Below are 22,947 nucleotides of genomic sequence, written 5' to 3' on the forward strand. Positions count from 1 at the left end.
AAAAACCTGCTCCACTTAGAAGATAACATTTCTTTTGGTAGTTTTAGTTTGGCTTACAATTGACCAGAAGAAACTCATTTGTGCTACAAGCTTTCTAGGCGGTAGCACCCTTATAGTCATCGTGGGTGGATGGACAAACAGATTTCACTGTGAATGAACAGTGTTTTCGACAAGTTGCTGTCTTTGTCAGCACAATCAAACACTGACATATCTACACTGTAAAAAACAGAACTTAAAATTGCTCACCTTACTATGATTTTTAGTTTAGTTGAGCCAAAAATTATTAATTGCACCATAGACTATAACAAAGTAATTGGATCAGCTTACTTTATTGAGTTTCTTGTTAAAAGTTGATCTGACCTTACAACCTGCATTGTCAAAATATACAAATTGTAGTTGAACCCTAGTTAAGGCCAGGCCAACTCCTCTGTGCATGCTCAATTTGACTCCTTAGTTGAGAACGGGGCGGGTTTTGCGATTTCTGCCAGAATTTGACTCCGGACATCTTGAAATGGATTTCACCTGCGGCAAGCAGCGACCTACGCTACTCTGGACTGAATATTAACGTCCAAATGTGTTTTGTCATTTGTCTTATATGACCCAACTTCAGTTAGCTATTCTTAGTATTGAATTTAGAGATTTATGTACATGTGAAATATACATTATCTGAACAAGATATTGTAGCATCAGACCAATGGGGGGAGGGGGGTGTCAGAGGGTGACGTCATTACCCATGAGCCCTTGCGGCTTCAGCCCTGTTATGCGTACAGTGGGGAAAATAAGTATTTAGTCAGTCACCAATTGTGCAAGTTCTCCCACTTAAAAAGATGAGAGAGGCTGGTAATTGCCATCATAGGTAGACCTCAACTATGAGAGACAAAATGTGAAAAAAAATTGAGAAAATCATTTTGTCTGACTTTTAAAGAATTTATTTGCAAATAATGGTGGAAAATAAGTATTTGGTCAATAACAAAAGTTCATCTCAATACTTTGTTGTATATCCTCTGTTGGCAATGACAGAGGTCAAACGTTTTCTGTAAGTCTTCACAAGGTTGGCACACACTGTTGCTGGTATGTTGGGCCATTCCTCCATGCAGATCTCCTCTAAAGCAGTGATGTTTTGGGGCTGTCGGCGGGCAACACGGACTTTTAACTCCCTCCAAAGGTTTTCGATGGGGTTGAGATCGGGAGACTGGCTAGGCCACTCCAGGACTTTGAAATGTTTCTTACGAAGCCACTCCTTTGTTGCCCTGGCAGTTGTCACGTGCGGCTACGCCCCCTCTCGTAGCTGTCACTCTGGGTTCCCTCATGTCCGTGTTCCCTGCCTGTTTGTCCCGCCCTGCTCGTTTGTCTTCGTGTTTCCTTGTTTGTTGCCACGCCCCTGTGTCATTGTCATCACCTGTCCCTAGTTTAGTCCTGTGTATAAAAGCCCCTGTGTCTCCCTTGTCCCTTGTCGAGTATTTTGATTCTTTGTTTGATTGTGTCTATGTTGATCGCTGTACCTGACCGTTGATTGTTCCTGTCTTTTTGATCCTGTGTCTGTACTCGTGTCCCCTGTCTTGGTAATGCCTGTTTTTGCATGTTATTCGGACTGCCCTCCCGTTATCGACCCGGACTGGTTATCTGACGACGAGTATGGAATGTCCTGCAATAAATCTCGCTCCTCTCAGCGGTTGTGTCCGTCTCCTCGCTCCGTGGCGCAAGCCACGTTACAGCAGTGTGCTTGGGATCATTATCATGCTGAAAGACCCAGCCACGTTTCATCTTCATTGCCCTTGCTGATGGAAGGAGGTTTGCACCCAAAATCTCACAATACATGGCCCCATTCATTCTTTCATGTACACGGACCAGTCGTCCTGGTCCCTTTGCAGAGAAACAGCCCCAAAGCATGATGTTGCCACCCCCATGCTTCACAGTTGGTATGGTATTCTTTGGATGCAACTCAGCATTCACTGTCCTCCAAACACGACGAGTTGTGTTTTTACCAAATAGTTCTACTTTGGTTTAATCTGACCATATGACATTCTCCTAATACTCTTCTGGAACATCCAAATGCTCTCTAGCAAACTTCAGACGTGCCTGGATATGGACTGGCTTAAGCAGGGGGACACGTCTGTCACTGCAAGATCTGAGTCCCTGGCGTCGTAGTGTGTTGCTGATGGTAGCCTTTGTAAAGTTGGTCCCAGCTTTCTGCAGGTCATTCACTAGATCCCCCCTTGTGGTTCTGGGATTTTTCCTCACCGTTCTTGTGATCATTTTGACCCCACGGGCTGAGATCTTGCGTGGAGCCCTAGATCGAGGGAGATTAGTAGTGGTCTTGTAGGTCTTCCATTTTCTGATTATTGCTCCCACAGTAGATTTCTTCACACCAAGCTGCTTGCCTATTGCAGATTCAGTCTTCCCAGCCTGGTGCAGGTCTACAATTCGGTTTCTGGTGTCCTCCGACAGCTCTTGCGTCTTCACCATAGTGGAGTTTGGAGTGTGACTGTTTGAGGTTGTGGGCAGGTGTCTTTTATACTGTTAACGACTTCAAACAGGTGCCAATAATACAGGTAATGAGTGGGGGAAAGAGGAGCCTCTTAAAAAAGAAGTTACAGGTCTGTGACAGCCAGAAATCTTGCTTGTTTGTAGGTGACCAAATACTTATTTTCCACCATTATTTGCAAATAAATTCTTTAAAAGTCAGACAAAATGATTTTCTCAAATTTTTTTTTCACATTTTGTCTCTCATAGTTGAGGTCTACCTATGATGTCAATTACAGGCCTCTCTCATCTTTTTAAGTGGGAGAACTTGCACAATTGGTGACTGACTAAATACTTATTTTCCCCACTGTATTATGTGGTGTTTATGTCAGTATAGTGTTATTGATGATTATTAATTGTTTGTTATTAGTTAAGTCACCCCGGTCCATTTTTTTATGGGCATGTGTTTGTGTAGTCTGTGTTTGTTTATCCCCATATATGTGTGGTCGATCGTGTATGTGTTCACCCATCTCGTCACCCTAATGTAGGGGCGGGCTGGTGGGCCAATGGTTTAGTGGGCCGCTGGGCCACCGGCCGCCGGTGGTTTAACTCAGCCCATGGAGGAGGCATTGCTGAGCACTGCGGCCCCGGCCAGTAGTCCCGCTGCTGTTTAACGGTGCCTATTACCTCTCCTCACTCCAGTCTGGCAAACCTGCTCAGCGCAGCCTCTCATCTCCCTGTTTGTATCCCACGAGTGAGAAGTCAAGAGAGAGATGCCAGTTGCACACTGACACTAACTCATCATGTGATCCTTCCGCGACACGGTTGACACTACTGAAACGTGAAAAAATAAGTCCGCATTGCCATAAAGATGGAGCAGTCTAAGCCAGGGTCTAAACAAACTATGAAATGTAAAGGTGGCGAGGTTAAAAAGAAAAGCTGCAGAGGTTACTCACTGAGTGAACAATGTAGGTTTCAGTAGCTTTCCAGTTATTTTCCCCTGTAATTTGTCAGGGTCAAGTTGTTAAGTTTGTTAGTTATTTTGTTATGCCACTATGTGGCTTTGTAATCCTATTATTGCTGGAAGTAATATTGTCCATATGACAATAAAAGCTGTCATATACACTATGTGCCATGTATAGATTCATATACAGTATATATCAGAGGTGGAAATATATTTATGGAAATAAAAGGTTAATGATCCTATGATAAATCCTTTCCACCTCTGATGTAGAGTGGCACTTTTATGACAACAGAGTAGGTTTATCAGATAGCTAAGGCAACCTGCACCTCCATAAACAGCACACAAAATTAAAACACAATGAGTCACAACTGTCTCTATAAATTCAAAAACTAGCTGTAAAGGTAAACACATTTTGGTGCAGAAAACCTGGAAAAATTCATACATCTAGAAGATATGTTCAGTAAAGTGTTTGTGTGCTCCACTAATGTAACTGAATATTTTATGTAATACAACCACATATTCCTGTGAGATTAGGAATAGGTCAGGATTTGTATTGTTTGGTTATTTATTATTATTAATAAAAAACAACAATTAAACCATAACCAAAGAACAAGTGATGTAAAACTGGGGATATGGTGTATGGGGCACTAAAGACGCCTCTGTTGCTGAGAGAAGATATTTTGCAGCTCCTGAGTTGAGTTTATATATGAAACTTTTGTTATCTTCAGTATTTCTTAATATACAGATATATGTCATGTCTCAAGTGTTCTAAAGAAAGTCACCAATGTACATATTCATATGTTTGTATCCATATGCATATATATGTGAATTTATCTAATTCAGTAGCATTGCAACTAGGGAACAGAATCCATAGAAAAGTCCAGATTTACTAGTGTGCATATACAATGTGACACAATTACTGATACAGACTCATGTTTTATGCATGAAAAGATTTTGTTTTTTTTTTTAACAGATGAAGAGAGCCTAGTGATAAAACTAGATATTTGCAAATCAATTCATTTTTTTCTTATAACACTATCGTTCCAGCATTTGCTTTTTTACTTCAGAAATGTAGTGACGTTATTTGGATTTATAGCCATCCATTTTTTCCCCAAAAACTGTTTCATTGTCGTCAGCACCTGCCAGGTGTAACGATCCGCGGAAGGCAACGGACGAGACAGAATCCTCTTCGTAGACGTTACTTTTTATTACAATTATAGCGCAGACAGTGCACATATAACATTCAAACATACAGACACCTGAATGACTCAAACAACGACGAGCACAGGACACTGCGCGAACGCACATTAAATAGACAAACTACATAAACCCCCAGTGATGACGAGACGAGCCACAGGTGAGACGGATTATCACAGGATGCAACCACACCCATGGAGATCCACTGACGCAGACGAGTAGAAGCAGACAACGTAAACAAACGCCCAAAGGGAGGGGTCGGGGACCGTGACGCGACAGACGCCCCCACCAAGGGCACTACCTGTCCCGGGGTGCCAACAGGACCAAGTACCCCGAACCCACGTCGATGGGCGGATCCGAAGCGCCCTGCGTCTGGGAGATGACTGCCCTAGGTGGAGAGTCCGCCACGAACAGCCTAGAACACCCTCCCTGGGAAGTCCGGGGAAAAGACGTTCACAGAGAAACCGGGAGCTGCAGGTGCTGCGGTGGGCGGTCCTCTTCCCGCCCTCGCTGCAAACCCTCCACAAGGTGCGGCACGGCTGGCGGACGCGCCAGGTGCAGTGTGACTGGTCTCTCCAGTGGCCCCAGAGGGGCACGCTGCAGGAGACCTCCGCTCGTGCTCTTTCTCTCCTCTCTGTCCACTGGGTAATCCCCTCTACCTAGCGATCGCCCTCTGGACCTGGCAGCGGGAGCGTCTTCCTCGACCTCCATCTCCTTGTCACTGCCCAGGCTCCAGATCATGGGCTCCTCCGGGCTGCCACCCTGGGAGTAGTCCATGTCGCTTCCCTTGGAGTGTTCAGGGGATACGCCCACCTCCAGACTGTTCCTCCCCCTCACGGTCCCGACGGAGAGCTCCGAAGGGGACGGACTTTCTTCCTCCTCCTCCTCCTCCATGTATGACTCACCGTCCGCGCGCTCTGAGCCACCCGAGCACACAGACGGAGGGTAGTCCTCTTCCTCCTCCTCCTCCTCCTCACCGTAATCCACGGTGGGAGCGGAGCACACGGACGGAGGGTAGTCCTCTTCCTCCTCCTCTTCCTCACCGTAATCTACGGTGGGAGCGGAGCACACGGACGGAGGGTAGTCCTCTTCGTCCTCCTCACCCTCACCGTAATCCACGGTGGGCGGGGAGCATATAGAGGGTGGATAGTCCTCTTCTTCCTCTTCCACCTCACCTGGAGAGTCTGCCTTCTCGAACTCGCTCTCGGGGGTCTTCTCCATGGAGCAGAGCTTGAGGGAGCCTACCCGCACAGGTGAGAGGTTTCTGGAGGGAGAGGGGTGACGCTCCTTCCACATCCGCATCGCGGTCTCGCGGAAGTACTCCCGAGCCTGACAGAGCATGAAGGCACACACGGGGTCCTGCTCCATCATCTTGGGAGTCACCGTGGCCTTGCGGTGCTGGACAGGGGAGGTGGCATGGTGTCGCTTACTGGGTCTTTTACCCTTCTTTGCCCGGGTTGCGTAGCCTGGCATTCTGTCTCCTTAGATCGGCTCGTCGATCTGTAACGATCCGCGGAAGGCAACGGACGAGACAGAATCCTCTTCGCAGACGTCACTTTTTATTCCAATTATAGCGCAGACAGCGCACGTATAACATTCAAACATACAGACACAAGATGAATGACTCAAACAACGACGAGCACAGGACACTGCGCGAATGCACATTAAATAGACAAACTACATAAACCCCACATGATGACGAGACGAGCCACAGGTGAGACGGATTATCACAGGACGCAACCACACCCACGGAGATCCACTGACGCAGACGAGTAGATGCAGACGACGTAAACACACGCCCAAAGGGAGGGGTCGGGGACCATAACGTGACACCAGGTCACTCTAAGAATAGCCTGCAGTTTGTACATTCGTCATTTTACCCTCTCTGTATAAAGATGTTTGTGATCTCATCTGTGGAAAGAATGTCAACACAGGTAGATAATGTTATCTCAAAGGAAAGGTTTTCATTAACACCGAAATGTCCATTTATATAAGATTTTCTTTGTATTTCCATGATACTCTTTTTTAAACTTCGGAAGTAGGGCTGGGTATCGATTCAAATTCCAAGAATCGATCCGATTCTGAAGATTAAGAATCGATTTATTTCGATTTAATCCGATTTAATCGATTCGATCCAATTCGGGGTTTAGTGTTATTAAAAATGTATTTATTTGAGCTGTTTCCTGACTATGTACAGAAGCAACATGTTAAAACTAGTATTCTATCAATATTAATCAGCAAATAGTTACTGGTAGTTGGTAGTTACTGATGGCTGGAAGACATCCAGATCATAAATCTACCTTCAAGAAAGGTAATCCAGGACAATAAACAGAGGACATCTTTGAGGTGTCTATATCTGCAACAGTGGACTCCTACTGGGACACTAACCAGTGCATTATTATTATGATTGAAATAATTAAGAAGTCACCCAAAAGCTGTTGCAAAAGCTGTTGCTACCAAATGCATTTTTATTTTAAAAGTGCTCACACTTAATAAACTGAAAGTATAAAATGTAAACGTGTATTTTTCTTTAAAGTGAGATTATAAGAACAGAACTCTCACATTACGGTCCCCGACCCCTCCCTGTTGGGCGTGTGTTAACGTTGTCTGCGTCTACTCGTCTGCGTCTGTGTATCTCCGTGGGTGCGGGTGCGTCTTGTGATAATCCTCACCTGTGGCTCGTCTCGTCATCACGTGGGGTTTGTGTGGTTTGTCTACTTAATGTGCGTTCGCGCAACGTCCTGTGCTCGTTGTTTGAGTCACACATGTTCTATGTAAACGTGTTTTATGTGCGCTGTCTGCGCTTCGGTAAATGTAATAAACGTAACGATTTGGAAAGTGCAAAGGATTCTGTCTCGTCCATCACCTTGCGCCCAACGTTACAAGAGCATTTTTAACTTTTTTAAACTGTAAAAACACTGGGTAAACTGTCAGTGACATGGACTAACTGTAAATAGTCACTGACACTGGATAAACTGTCCTTCTGTTTTTAGATTGTCGATTTGACTATCGTCGTTACCGTCACTGTCCGACGCCATGTTGTTTTACAGTTAGTTAGACCGAGCACGCCTGCGTGAATTCAGTGACGAGGCGGGGGTAAAAGTTCACAAAAAAATCGATCTTTGGACGTACGAATCGATTATCAGATCATCATATGCGAATCGATTCTGAATCGGAAAATTGATTTTTTCAACACAGGCCTATTCGGAAGATATACATTCTTTAGAGAACTGTTTCACCATAACACTTAATTTAAAGTAAATACTGTAGGTATGTGTTAGACACAAAGCTACATGCTTATCTGTTCTTTTCTTCAGATGGATAAGACACCAAGTACGCAATGTGTTAACAATGAGTGTGAAACAATGATAACAATGAAACACGTGATATGTCAGTCATGATCACTGAGATATGATTCAAAGATAAAAGACCATGTACAGCTACACCTTTCAAACCAGACACAAAAATGTTATAAGAATCCACATCAACCCCCAAATCATGATCATTGAGATATGTAAAAGACCATCTACAGCTACGTCATGCTCATCCTGTCATATAAAACAGCCCAACCAATGCCAGTATTGGTTAAACAACTTGCCTCATAGGGCAACATCACTCCATCCTGGATCTGGGAGAAAACACAGAATATAACTGACTCACAACTTTTCAAAGACCAAATTTGACTGAATCACAACCATTTTATAAGGAGTGAACTAAACTGACTTCACAAGGGAACTTGGTGAGTTACACGTTTCACTTTTTTGTACTGCTTTCAATTTAAGGCCTTTCTTTTCATATTTTTCAGTTGGTCTAAGTGTGTGAAATCTTAATTTCTAAATTAATCATAACAAATTGTCACATTCATTATGGATCAAAATAATATATATCAAATTTAAAGGTGCTGAATCAATAATATAAATATGGTCATTTAAGTGGTAAAATAGTTTTCAGTTGGTCTAAGTGTATGAAATCTCAACATTTTAATGAATCAGAACAAATTGTCACTCGTCTCAATTTTGATCACATTTAATAATAATAATAATAATAATCATCATCTTTATTTGTATAGCACCTTTCATACATACATGTAACTCAAAGTGCTTTACAGTATAAATAAAAGAAACATTAAAAGGAGATAAGACAAAAAGACAAAAGGAAAATGTTAAAAGAAATTAAAGATAAAAATATTAAAATAACAAAAAGTAAAAAAGTAAAGTAAATAAGATAATAAAAAGTAAAGTAAATAAGATAAAACTATTAAGATAGAGTTTCTTAACTAAAAGCGGATCTAAACAGGAATGTTTTGAGACTGCTCTTAAAACTATGCAGGGATGAAATGCCTCTGAGCTCTTCAGGAAGAGAATTCCAGAGCTTTGGGCCACAGTGACTAAAAGCACCCTCGCCAATCTTTAATCGGCTTTTAGGAATCACCAGTAGCAGTGATGGCTAAGTTACCTTGAGAAAGTAATCCGATTACTGATTACTGATTACTCCTTTTAAAAGTAACTTAGTTACGTTACATATTACTTGATTTTAAAAGTAACTACGTTAGATTACAAGTTACTTTAGTTGTTACATTCAGCAGCAAAATAAATTTTTCCTATACTCACTTTATTGGCAGTGCATTTTTAACAGTAACAATGTATTGAAGCAGGTTCGGTAACCGAGGCAGAAACTGCTTAATCCAAAAATCCCGAGGAGGGAAACTTTATTGATAACGCAACCCTGGCGCGCGCAGGCTCCGCCCCCCAGTGTCACTTAAAGGGCAAGACTCCCGTGAGGAGTAGGAGTCGCTACAGTATCTCCTGACATTACGTTTGTGTAGCTGCGCGGTATTATTTGTAAATTTATTTGTAAACGTAATACAAGCGAACTGGGGTGGGTTTCCCGAAACGTTCGTAGCGCCAAGTACTTCGTAACCTCGTATGAAACGTATGAGGTTAAGAAGTACTTAGCGCTACGAACGTTTTGGGAAACCCACCACAGTTCAGTCAGACAGCTTGTGAAACGAAATACTCCGCAGCGTGCGGAGTCGATCGCTACGGTCAGACGCAAAAGTAGAACTGAGCCAAGAAGAAAGCAAAAATATATATTTTACTAGGGAAAATATAAATAGTAACGCACAGTTATTTGGATAAGTAACTTTAATCTGATTACTGGACTGGAAATAGTAGCGCGTTATATTACTCATTACCGAAAAAAGTGGTAAGATTAGAGTAACGCGTTACTGACATCACTGACCAGTAGATTACTGTTTGAAGACCTGAGAGACCTGACTGGAACATATCTAACCATCATTTCACTCAGGTAAAGAGGGGCAAGACCATGAAGACATTTAAAAACCATGACTAGAACCTTAAAATCTATTCTAAAGCTGACAGGTAACCAGTGCAGTGAGTGGAGTGCAGGTGTAATATGATCTCTCTTTCTCCTGCGGGTCAGAACCCTTGCAGCCACATTCTGAACTCGCTGTAGGTGCGAAATAGAGCTCTTTGGAAGAGCAGATAGAACAGCGTTACAATAATCTAGCCTTGATGTGATAAATGCATGGACAAGTTTTTCACTCTCAGCAGGAGAGAGCATATCTCGGACCTTAGCGATGTTTCGAAGGTGAAAATAAGCTGTCTTGCATGTAGTCATGATGTGTGATTTGAAGCTGAGCTCATTATCAAAGGTGACGCCCAGGTTATTAACCAGTCCCACCAGCATTTCGCGGGCCTTTTTTGTGATTGTTGCGGGCTAAAATGTTTGATGTTGCGGGTGTTTTTCAAAAAAATTGCGATGGAAGTTGCGGTGTGTTTTTGCTTTTTTGTGAGTACATTACAATAGGGAGTAAATGTTGTATGGTTTCCTCTATTTAGTAGTCCATTTTAATTATCTATTTACCTATTTATTCAGGGTTGCCAACTTTTCAAGATCGCTTGGAGTGAGATTTGAACCTGGAACATTAATTGTTGACGGGGGGGCGGGGTTAGCGAACGTAAGTTGTTACCGGGCGGCCTGTAAAATGGACACAAATTAAGTATTATATCGAGATCGATCGCCAGTGGTTGTGCCACTAGTAACTCATAGATATGGATCAGAGATAAATAAACTTTATCTCTGACTTTAAACTTTATCTCAGTTTAAAAAGTTTAAACTTATAAACTTTATCTCAGACCCTCGCCACTTGCGTGCGCTGCAGTGACTTCGCGGGCTACCGTTGCATTGTGGGGAATGTAGTGTTTGTGCGTGCATAACACCATCGGGCAGCTGTGGCCTGCGGGCCGGTTCTAATAGTAATTAAATATCATCCAGGGGGCCATAGATAATCAATTCGCGGGTCGGATCTGGACAGTTTATCCCCGCTTTCATGTAGTGTACCGGGATACTGCTTTTCCCGATCTTTTTGCCGTTATTTTCCTCGCTCATGCTGCTTTCAGTCTGCTCCTCTTGAACGTATATACGGAAGTAAGGCGGGAGTTTGTCGACGTCACATCAAGACGACATCAGTGATTGGTCAAATTTGCGGGAAAGTTGCGGTGATTGGCTGAAGTTGCAACACCGCCCTGAATTTGCGGGGTTTGCTTGAAGTTGCGTTGAAGTTGCAAATCGCAACATCGCGACTTTCTGGAGGGTCTGATTAACACATTATCTGGCATTCAGATTCATTTGATTTAAATAAGTCTGGACATCATTCCTTTGTGAATCACTGCCAATAACAAGAACCTCTGTCTTCTGTTTATTTAACTGCAGAAAATTGTCAGACATCCATGTCTGTATATCATCTATGCAGTCAAACAGTGAGCAAATTGATTTTAGCGCTTTAGGTTCTAGCGAAATATAAAGTTGAGTGTCATCTGCATATTGATGATAACTAATACCATGTTTATTAATGATGTGTGGTAACGGAAGCATATATAGGTTGAATAGTAACGGCCCAAGAATTGATCCTTGGGGGACGCCACAATTTATTTTTTGACGTGTGGAGGAAGAGGTACCTAATGCTACATAGTAATCACGCCCAGTTAGGTACGATCTAAACCAGTCTAAGACTAAGCCACTAAGGCCTACCCAGCTCTGTAGTCGATCAAGAAGTATTTCATGATCAACGGTGTCAAAAGCGGCGCTTAAATCTAGCAGAAAAAGGACTGAGAGTTTGCCTGCATCCTTATTCAATCTCAAGTCATTTACTACCTTAACTAGGGCTGTTTCAGTGCTGTGGAGAGCTCTGAAACCAGATTGAAAAGTGTCATTTATTTGATTTACTTTGTCATTCAACTGGATTGACACTACTTTTTCAATGATTTTGCTAAGAAAGGAAAGGTTAGATATAGGTCGATAATTATTAAGAATTGTGGGATCAAGATTTCTGTTCTTTAATAGTGGATTAACCATTGCAGTTTTAAAAATTTTAGGGAATTCGTGAAGGCCACGGCACTGCCAGCACTGAGATAACGCTTGGTTATTGTGCGCTTTTCACTGAGTGTTCTAGTAGATAATGACATATTGAAAAATACACCAAAATGGTCAGAGATTGCAACATCAGTAATTTCAGTATTATTAACCTCTATACGTTTAGAAATGATCAAATCTAAAATGTGGCCATGCTTATGAGTTGGGCCTGATACATGCTGTATGAGATCAAAAGAGTTAAGCATCCTCATGAATTCTGAAGTGATTGTATTTGTGGATATATCCATGTGAATATTAAAATCCCCAGTAATTAAAACATAATCAAAATCAATTAAAATCCTTGAAAGCATTTCTTCAAAATCTTCAAGAAAATCTGCATGCAGTCTGGGAGGATGATAGATAACAATCAAAATAACTGAATAAGTACTGTTGAGTTGTACTGCCAGATATTCAAACGTAGGATGTTCCCCTAATGAGATCTGCTTACAGCGGAATGCTTTATGGTAAAAACATGCAACACCACCACCTCTCTTATTTACCCTGGAGACATTAAAATAGTTAAAGTCGGGAGGCGAAGCTTCATTTAGCACTATTGCTCCATTGCTATCAAGCCAAGTCTCTGTTAGAAAAAGAAAGTCCAGACAGTAATCTTCAATTAATTTAGCTATTATAAAAGACTTGTTTGTGAGCGAGCGGACGTTTAGTAAGGAGACTTTGAAGACTTGATGTGTTTGATCAGCATTGCTTACATCACTTATGCATTTCACTGGGATCAAATTTTGTTTGTTACAATGTTTTGTACCCTTATGTTTTCTTCTGATTACATTTTTATTTCGATTCTGAGAGCCATGCCACCGGCTATTTAAAATAACTGGAATGTAGCACTGACTAGGAGCATGGGTCAACATTTAATTTAATTACATTCATTATAGATCAAAATAATATATATATACAATTTAAAGCTGATGAATCAATATTATAGTATCAATAGATACTGAATACATAAATCCATGTGAATACATTAGGTCATTTCTCAATAAACAATGATCTTTTTGATCATGGTTCTTTTATATTGGGTATTTATCAAGTACAATTCTGGATCCCTCATTTAACTTGGCTGACTTTACAAAGCAATTGGATGAGTTACACATTCACTTTTCAGTTTAGGGTGTTTCTTTCTCTGGCTTATAGAGTGATAAAACATTTTTATTGGGCTGTGTGTGAAATCACTATATCTTAAATTAATCAGGACACTTGTCTCAGTTTTCATCACATATCCTTAAAATATCAAAGATCACATTTATAGAATAGATATCACAGAACAACTATCCATAAAACAATGTATGTTACATTATAAAATACTTTCTTAATAAATGATAACTATTTTATCACTGTTATTGTGACGCTGAAGGAGGAGGCACGACAAGCATCGGGCAGTGCAACATAAAACGTTTAATTCGTACTAAGACACGTGTAAGCTCCGTGCAGAGTGCAAGCATACACAGAAACTCTCTCACAGGCACGAAACTTTAGACAAAGACGAGCACAAGACATTGCGTGAGCGCACATTAAATAGGTGGTTAACACATACCCTCGTGATCTCGAGACAAGGCACAGGTGCGACTACGAACACGCTCACAAACAACCCACACCCACGGAAGTACTAATATGGACATAACAGCACGCAGACAACGTAGCGACACACCCACAGGGAACGGTCCGGAGCTGTGACCGTGACAGAACCCTCCGCCAGGGGCTTGCTACTCCCGGAGCGCCCCTACACCGACAGGCAGGTCCGGAAGCGCTGGGATCACGAGCCTCCGAGAGCCGTCACCCCGACGGCGGGAACCGCCGCGAACAGCTCTAGTACACCCTCCCTGGGAAGACAGGGGAGAATACATTAAACAATGGCACAAGCACAGACACGCACACTGGAATATTGAACATACAGGGCACCAAAGGGAACAGGGGGTTCGGGAGAAACACGGGGACAGACAGACAGACAGGTACTGGCAGCCATGACAACATTCTGGCTGCCTGCCACAGAGCTAGTAGTGGAGCGACCCCTCCTGGGTCAGGCGAGGCAGGCGGAACAGGTGGCGGTGTTCCTCCGGTCCCTGGAGCCGCGTTTCGAGCGCGCGTTGTGCTGCCCGGTGCTCCCGTCGACCGTGCGCCTGGTGGCCTCCCTCGGGGAGCTTTGGCCGCCTTCTTGGGCGCTACCGGAGCCCGGACGCTGCGCCGGGCGCTGGCGGGTATCCGTGGCTTCTCCAAGTGCGCACCGAACCCCCACCTCGGACTGCTGGCTACGCCGAGTCCCTCACGCGCTCCCGGAGTCACTGGCGCTTCACCCCTCAATGTCTCCATCTCCTCCTCGTCCTCCGAAATACTCCGGCCCAGGGACATTGGTTCCTCCGCGGTTGTGCAGCGGGACCAGTCCATACTGCTCCCCACTGATGGGGACCGAGGAACTGAGCGCCTGAGCGGCCGCACAAACAACCCACAAACAACAAACAACACCCACGGGACATAACAGCACGCAGACAACGTAGCGACACACCCACAGGGAAGGGTCCGGAGCTGTGACCGTGACAGTTATCATTTATTAAGAAAGTATTTTCTAATGTAACATACATTGTTTTATGGATAGTTGTTCTGTGATATCTATTCTATAAATGTGATCTTCTATTGAGTGTTATTTTTGTGAGCACAATTCAGGATTTCTTAATTATGTAATTTAATTATTTGAAAAACCATACATGTATACAAGGCAACTGCTTAAAACCTGCTACTGGTTAAAACCAACAACTCATTCTGTTCACCACTTAACTCAGTGTCCAACATACAAACAGGTGATAGGGAACTCTATATACTTAATGCCCAAGCACATGTCAGCATTCAAAACAAATAAGGCTTATTTACAAACCTTTCCATACTAATAATTTTGTATTAGTATTTTCTATACTAATACATTTGTATTTTGGAAGAGCATGACATTGAACAAGGCAGTATATTATTCAAGGTATTTTAGTGCAATTCTGTTGATTTTGGTAATAATATTTTGGAACTGGTAAGATATCAGAATTCCTTAAACATTATTTAAATAAAAAACACAGCAAGAATGGAATTCTTAAGTCACGTTAATTCTTATGACACTTTAGTCCAGAAACAAGGCTAGCTCAAGAATTGTCTGGCTGTCAAATGATGAAGAGGTTTACTGTTTAGTGTTCTCTAAATTTAGCTATGGGAAAACATGCAAAGCATATACAATTTGCAAAATAGTGACTTGTATCTCTGACAACCAATCAGCCATGCCCATTTAAATTACAACAGGTTTTATGGGACATTAAAAAAGGCAATATATAAACTGATAGAACAAAACTGCCAAAAAAAACTCTCACTGGGTGTGTAAACTGAAAGTGAAAGGTAATGCCGCAGAGGGCATGAGAGATATTTTGGCTTTACTTTTCCATCACTGTCGGGCTGTCTACTCATATCCTACCCATAGTTATTAGCAATTAGAAGACATACATAATATAAACATAATATAAAACTTCAACATGAATTGTTAATGTCAGACTCTGATTCTTCAAATATCCTGTAATAATATATATTGTGTACGTTTAAGGTCTCGTTTCTAAAATAGTCAAGATGAAGTCAAGAGCATGGGCTGCAGTTTTTGTTCTTGTGGGTAAGCAAAATGCTTTCATCATAATTACACTTGTTTTGAGTTCACATTTTCCAGATTTTCACTATAATTGTGCATTTCAAACTATTATTTATATTCATATTATTCTTGTTAATATCCTTATTTCTCATTTCAGTTATTCTTGTGTTTTTGTACTTCACAATATCCTGTCTTCTCTTTTAATTCCAGGAACAATTGCAACTACTACTGCTCAGTCTACAGTATTAGCAACAACTCCAGCAACATCTCCAACTACTTTGATTTTAACACCAACCGTAACAGATAGTGCTAATACAATAGCAAACACTGCCACATCTGGAGCATCACCAACTGTTCCAGCAACATCTGTAACTACGGCAAGCATAATAAGTACTTCAGTAGTTACTAGTACTTCAGTAACACCTACTACACTAACTCCTATGGCAACAACAACAGCAACCACTGGGGATAAAACAACATCTACTCCAATAACATCTCCTTCTACTACAATTACTCCAACAAATGCAACAACTCCCATAACTACTACTAGTCCAGTAACATCTACTATATTAACAACCACTGCAGCAACAACTACAACACAAGCGCCTTCTACTACATCAGAAGCACCTTCTACTACATCACAAGTGCCTCCTACAACACAAGCGCCTTCTACTACAACACAAGCGCCTTCTACTACAACACCAGCGCCTTCTACAACACAAGCGCCTTTTACTACAACACAAGCTCCTTCTACCACAACACAAGTGCCTTCTACTACATCAAAATCGCCTTCTACTACAACACAAGTGCCTCCTACAACACAAGCGCCTTCTACTACAACACAAGCGCCTTCTACTACAACACCAGCGCCTTCTACAACACAAGCGCCTTCTACTACAACACAAGCTCCTTCTACTACAACACAAGCGCCTTCTACTACAACACAAGCACCTTCTACTACAACACCGGTGCCTTCTACAACACCAGCGCCTTCTACAACACAAGCACCTTCTACTACAACACCAGCGCCTTCTACAACACCAGCGCCTTCTACAACACAAGCGCCTTCTACTACAACACAAGCGCCTTCTACTACAACACAAGCACCTTCTACTACAACACAAGTGCCTTCTACAACAACACAAGCGCCACCAACAACAGTAACAACTACTCCAGCAACATCTCCAACCACTCCAACAACTAGCCTAATAAGTACTACAGTGGTTTCTACAGCTAAAAATACTGCTCTATCTACTCCAGCAACTACATCAAGTAATCCTGTAAATACTACTACTACATCTACATCAGCAGCTATGCCAAAAACAACAGTCATAACTGCTGCTAGTACAACACCAAAAACTGCCAACACAGGATTAACAACATCAGCAACAACTTCAAAAATAACAAGTTCTCCAGTAGTTACTACTACTCAAGTAACTTCCAGCAGAATAGCAACTATGCTGACAACAACTGTAATAACTAATACTGCTACAACACCAAATACTACTACAACACGCACATCAACAACTCCAGTAATATCTCCTACTACTACAACTATACCAACAACAACTATAACTATAACACTGTCAACAACTGCTGCTACAACAACAAAAAATGGTGTTACAACAGGATCAACTATTCCAGCAACATCTTCATCTACTCCAACAAAAACAAATACTACAGTAATGAGTAGTAATGCAACTACTACTACAACACCAACAATTACATCATCTTCTCAAGCATCTACAAAAACCACTATTCCAACTACTACTGCAATTACCACACCATCCAGCACTACCACAGCCACAAGTACTACTACACCAACAACAACTACTACTACTCCAACAACTAGTACTACTACCCAAACAACGACTACTACTCCAACTATGACTCCAACAACTACTACTACTACTACCACCACCACCACCACAAGAGCAACTACTACTACTCCAACAACTACTTCCACTACTCCAACAACTACTACTACTCCAACAACTACTTCCACTACTCCAACAACTACTACTACTACCACCACAAGAGCAACTACTACGACTCCAACAACTACTTCCACTACACCAACAACTACTACTACAACAATTAGTACAACCACAATAACAACTACAACAGTTGCTGCAACCACAACACCTGCACCAACAAATCCACCCCCAGCTATTCTCTTCACATGTGTCATTATGGTAGTGTATACTGTAGCATACAGTGATCCCACGAGTCAAGAGTTCAAAACCTTATCTGCTCAAGTTACTGCACCGGTGAGTATAACACTAATACAAAAATAATTTTTTAGATTTTCCTAGATATCTGATATTATTTTAAAAGTGTATTGGATGTGCGTTTTTGAGTAAAAGACAATTCTTGTAAAATTTGAAATGCATAATTGTTACTCAAAAAATAGCACAACAAAAAAGAAAAAATTCTAATGGCAGGATTAATGAACAATTATGAAAATTTGTCTTTGTAGCTTGACAAACTGTACAAGGAAAAGTATGGACCCAAATTCCTCAAGACCAATGTGCGTGGCTTCAGGTAAGAGACAACACTTAAGAATCCAGACATTCTATACATTTTACTCTCATGTAGCATCTGTTCATCAATGCTCATTTATTCAAATAGTTTTGTTTTGATGTTTATATTTTGTACATGGTATAGATTTGAATGCATGGACGTAATTTTGATTTCAAAAGTGGGAGGGACATGGATTCGTCACTATTTAAATATTTGGTTTTAACCGTAAAAACTGGGGGGGACCAAAACCGGCTTTTGAAAAACTGGGGGGGACATGCCCCCCCCCCCCCCAAATTACGTCCGTGTTTGAATGCCTAGAAAAGTTAGTCTATAATAATAATTATAATTAATGTAATAATAATAATAATAATAATAAATAATAATAATAATTGTTGCATTATTTCTCTCTCTCCAGTCCTGGGACCACACGTGCTCAGAATGTGCAAGCAGACATCGAGTTAGTCTTCAATCAAACTAGCACAGCACCACTCCCCAGTGGAACAGATGTAGCAGCTGTTCTAAAAGAGGCTGCTTCAAATCCGTCAGCCACAGGATTCAACCTGGCAGTCGACGCAAATTCAATCACAGTCACAAGTGAGTCAAACCTAGATACCAAACTGCCAGACTTATTTATTAATGCTGAAACTTTAAAACATTTCTATTTACAAAGTTCAGGTTCAAGAAATACATTTGACATCTTGGTATCTTTCAGGTTCTCCACAAACAATACCAGTGACGTTTCTATCAAATGGCACATATAGCAGTGATCTCTCAAATTCATCTTCATCTTTATTCACAAGCAGGTCAACGATGATCCAATCAGGAGTAAGTCTGAAATAATCTGTTGATGAGGTTATAATTATTATTGAAAAAAGTATCATTTATGTTTTTTTAATCACATATTTATTCTCTTTGTAGCTTGTGCCTTTTTTCAATGCTGATTACCCTACCTCGTTCAGCACGTTGTCAGTTTCAAATTTCAGGTAATTACATTGTTAAGCTAATACCTGCATACATGTGTGTAGATTTAAGACAATTCAAAACTGATTTAGAACTGCTCGGGTTTCCATTAGGACAAATTCATGTTCCCTTTCATAACCAAATGACAAATACTTGACATTTCCTCCTGGCTCTCTTTATATTTGCCCATACAGTGATGGAGGTGTTCGCGCTACTAGTATCCAAAACAACATCAATCTGGTTTTTGCCGCCTCTGCCACACTGCCCAACAGCACCCAGATTGGGAACACAATCATAAGAGCAGCCCAAAACAACACCCTCCCTTTTCAGATCTTCACCTCTAACATTATAGTGAATGGCACTGGTAAGTCATTCAGCTATACACTTTCTGGAAACTCATGTTAACTCTTCACCACCAAAACGTGACTTTACTGCACTGTCCAGTGCCTAAATGTTTTTTAGATGATAAAATAGCTTCTAAATGTTTCAATTTGTCATTTTCTCTAGTTTAGAAAATTAATATTGATCATTCTGTTCTATTGTTTTTGCGTGGACTAGTTTACTTTTATTTAATGATTATTCATATTTTATTGCAATGCAGTAATATCATCAGGAGACATCAGCAGCAAGATCAGCATACTCACAGCATCCTTCATGGTGGCCATCTCACTTCTGGTCACATGGTCCAGCTGATGATGACCATAAATCAGCAGGAGATACATCACAAGAAACCCAGCTAAAGAAAAAAAATGTAAATAATTGTTAAAGGTTCATTACCTATGAAATGTAGAAATCATTTAAATGACACTTTAAGAATCTATTTATATGAATTGTTTCTCTAAAAAAAGAGAAAACTTTTATTGACAACTATTTAAAACCCTGTTTGCTTCCTTTGATGATGATAATGATGTCTTAGTCTTACTGTTTATATACCTTTGTGTTTCAGGACCGTTTGTCGGTCGTTGTGCATGTTATGCTGGCTTTCTGTAGTTATCATTAGAGCAATTTTATGTAGTTTTGTTTGTGTTAATTACATTTCTTTAAACTCTAAAATTCTTTCTCCCTTTTCCTGCAGTTTCTTACAAGGAACATTTTCAATTAATTACTCAAAAAAATATATATGAAAAATGAGATAAAATACATGCAACAGCATTAAAATGCATAAAATACATAGATCCTCTGCAATCCAGTAAGTCTTATTGACCGAGTATGAAACTGTGTTGCAAATCCTTGTTATACCAGTAGAATATGATAGAAAATGGCAATCATGGTGTAGCCCACATCAAATACAGATATACCTGTTTGTTAACCACATGAAATCTCAGTTTACCCAATGCATAATAACTGTGTGCCCAGGTATGCTGTCAGGCATCTTAAGAGATCAAATAATTTTATAGCCTCCATGATATTGAATGGTAATGTATAACATTTTAGTTTATTATAGTCTTTTTATTATTTATTTTTGCAGACATTTTTTGCCCAATCTTTATTTCCTGAACTGTAGGAGTTTTGTCTATCTGCATAACTAATCATGATAAGTTTCTCTTGATAAGCCATTTTAACTTTCATACTGATAAGCCCTTAGGCAAAAAACACACACAACATTCATGCAACTTTTAAATACACTGGATTTTATTTAGCAGATACAGAAACCAACACACAAATATGGTCACATTGGATATGCTAATGTAATATGGCTTAACTCACTGTAACGTGGCTCGCGCCACGGAGCGAGAGGACGGACACAAGTGCTGAGAAGAGCGAGATTTATTCAGGGGAATACCGTATTCATCGTCGGATAGCCAGGCAGGGTCGATAGCAGGAGGGCAGTCCGTGAAACAAGCAAAGACAGGCATTACAAAGACAGGGAGCACGGGTAACAGGGGAAACACGAATACGGTCAGGTACAGAGAACAGCGAAGAAACAGACACGATCACAAATCAAATTCAAAATACCGGACGAAGGACAAGGGAGACTCAGGGGCTTATATGCACAGACATTAAACAAGGGGCAGGTGATGACAATGACACAGGGGTGTGGTAACAAACGAGGAATCAAAACCAACGAGCAGGGCGGGACAAACAGGCAGGGAACACGGACATGAGGGAACCCAGAGTGACAGCTACGAGAGGGGGCGTTGCCCTACGTGACACTCACATGGTCTTTTCCCAATAACTGATAGTCTTTAAAATCCTAAGCTATAAAAACTGATGTTACTGACTAAAATCAATAATATCCAAACCTTGAAACCATACCTTGAAGCAAGCCTTGAAACCATAAATTACCTAAAAATGGAACCTTTAAAACGGACATTTTAATCAGCAAAATTAAAAAAATTTAACAAATTTTTTATTTTTATTAAAAATTGTGGTGGAAACTGAAACCAATCAAACCTCAATCTTGTATAGGCTAGAAATAGTCAACCCAGAGGAGAACTAAGTACACTGTAAAAAAAAATCCTAAAAAAAACGGTAAACGACTGGCAGCAGCGGCTGCCAAACAAAAACTTTAATTTTAAAGTAAAAAACCCTGATTTAAATTAAGTGGAAGAATTCATTAAACATTCTGCAGAGAAATACCGTTATTTTACAGATTTTTCCTGGATTATTATGATTTAGCACTTTTAATAGAGTGACAGCACTAATATTTTTGCAGAGAAATATCGTTGTTTTACAACCTTTTGTCACGTTGTGGGGGGGCCCCCTACCGGTCGCCCCCGGTTACAGCGGCAGCGGTCCTGTTTTTGGTCACGTGATGTTCGTCCCTCAGGTGGGCGGGACCCGTGATCCGTCTCACCTGAGGGTCGTTTGTTCGTCTATATATGTCTTGTCTTTGTACCAGTTGACTGCTGGTTATTATTTCCTACATTTGGAACAATGCACGGGTTTTTGGTTTGCACACTTTCTATTAAACCATCCTCTTTCCCTGAGACTTGGCGTGATCGCTTCCTTTTTGAGTTGCTCACCCTGCCCATCACACTTTTTCCTGAATTATTATAATTAAGCACTTTAAAAAAAGTGACACCACTAATATTTTTGCAGTAATTTTGTAATAATTCAGTTAAAAGTTGTAAAACAATTATATTTCTTATAATTGTTTTACAACTTTTAACTGAGTTATTACAATTACAATTAATTATTACAATCCTGTTGCAAGATGAATTTTAATTGCATAGGATTTTCTCCATTAATCTGGAAAGATTTTGAAAAAAAAATACCGCAGTTTTAAGTCTTTTCATATTCATTACATGTTGTAACGGCTTCGAGTCAGAAGGACAAGAATGAGCCATGACACCAATGTTAGTGAACTGTTATTTTATAAGCAACACACTAAAGGGAGGGGGAACACTAACGCACATACAACACACATCCAGGGAAACGGGGAACGCTGCCCATTAGCTGACGGTACAATATTCAGCCACCACAGAACGTGATAGAGGTGGATTAAAAAAAAAACCCCATTAATGTCTGCCACCCAAAATTGAATGTGACTATTAATGATTAGCGATAGAATAGTCGGTGACGTTCCTAGCAAATTAGACTTTCCATTACAATGTACGTCTACCAGTATATCAGTTCATCTGTCTCTCAGTGTGTTACAGGTTATTTCCTTGGTTATGTTCAAGTATAGACCCAGTGTTTAGAAATGTTTCTTTTAAAACTCCAGCACCCAAACAAACTGTCATTTTCTATTGTCATTGACTGCACAAGAACTAAAATGAGAACCGACATCAATAGAGATGGAACAATCAACGGAAATCTCCTACAGCCCTTACTTCTG

The 22,947-nt window shown here is 40.9% G+C and overlaps 1 protein-coding gene across 1 annotated transcript; it reads left to right on the forward strand.

Moving 5' to 3' along the window:
- The first annotated feature begins 8,206 nt into the window (after positions 1-8,206).
- LOC143521862 (uncharacterized) lies at positions 8,207-22,657 on the forward strand. The gene is made up of 9 exons (XM_077015299.1): positions 8,207-8,363; positions 15,645-15,707; positions 15,894-17,953; positions 18,163-18,227; positions 18,622-18,800; positions 18,919-19,031; positions 19,125-19,189; positions 19,361-19,530; positions 19,768-22,657. Exons 2-9 carry the CDS (start codon positions 15,668-15,670, stop codon positions 19,857-19,859), a joined length of 2,784 nt encoding a protein of 927 aa, XP_076871414.1. The 5' UTR covers positions 8,207-8,363; positions 15,645-15,667; the 3' UTR covers positions 19,860-22,657.
- The last annotated feature ends 290 nt before the right edge of the window (positions 22,658-22,947 follow it).

Source organism: Brachyhypopomus gauderio, chromosome 1 (genome assembly GCF_052324685.1).
Source record: "Brachyhypopomus gauderio isolate BG-103 chromosome 1, BGAUD_0.2, whole genome shotgun sequence".
NCBI lineage: Eukaryota > Metazoa > Chordata > Actinopteri > Gymnotiformes > Hypopomidae > Brachyhypopomus > Brachyhypopomus gauderio.

What these genes read in the sequence shown, in the direction of transcription:
- LOC143521862 (XM_077015299.1), top strand. Translation starts at nt 15,668, where the DNA reads ATGAAGTCAAGAGCATGGGCTGCAGTTTTTGTTCTTGTGG. An exon ending in CTGCTCAAGTTACTGCACCG is followed by an intron (nt 17,954 to 18,162) that starts GTGAGTATAACA and finishes TTGTCTTTGTAG; the next exon opens with CTTGACAAACTGTACAAGGA. An exon ending in ACCAATGTGCGTGGCTTCAG is followed by an intron (nt 18,228 to 18,621) that starts GTAAGAGACAAC and finishes CTCTCTCTCCAG; the next exon opens with TCCTGGGACCACACGTGCTC.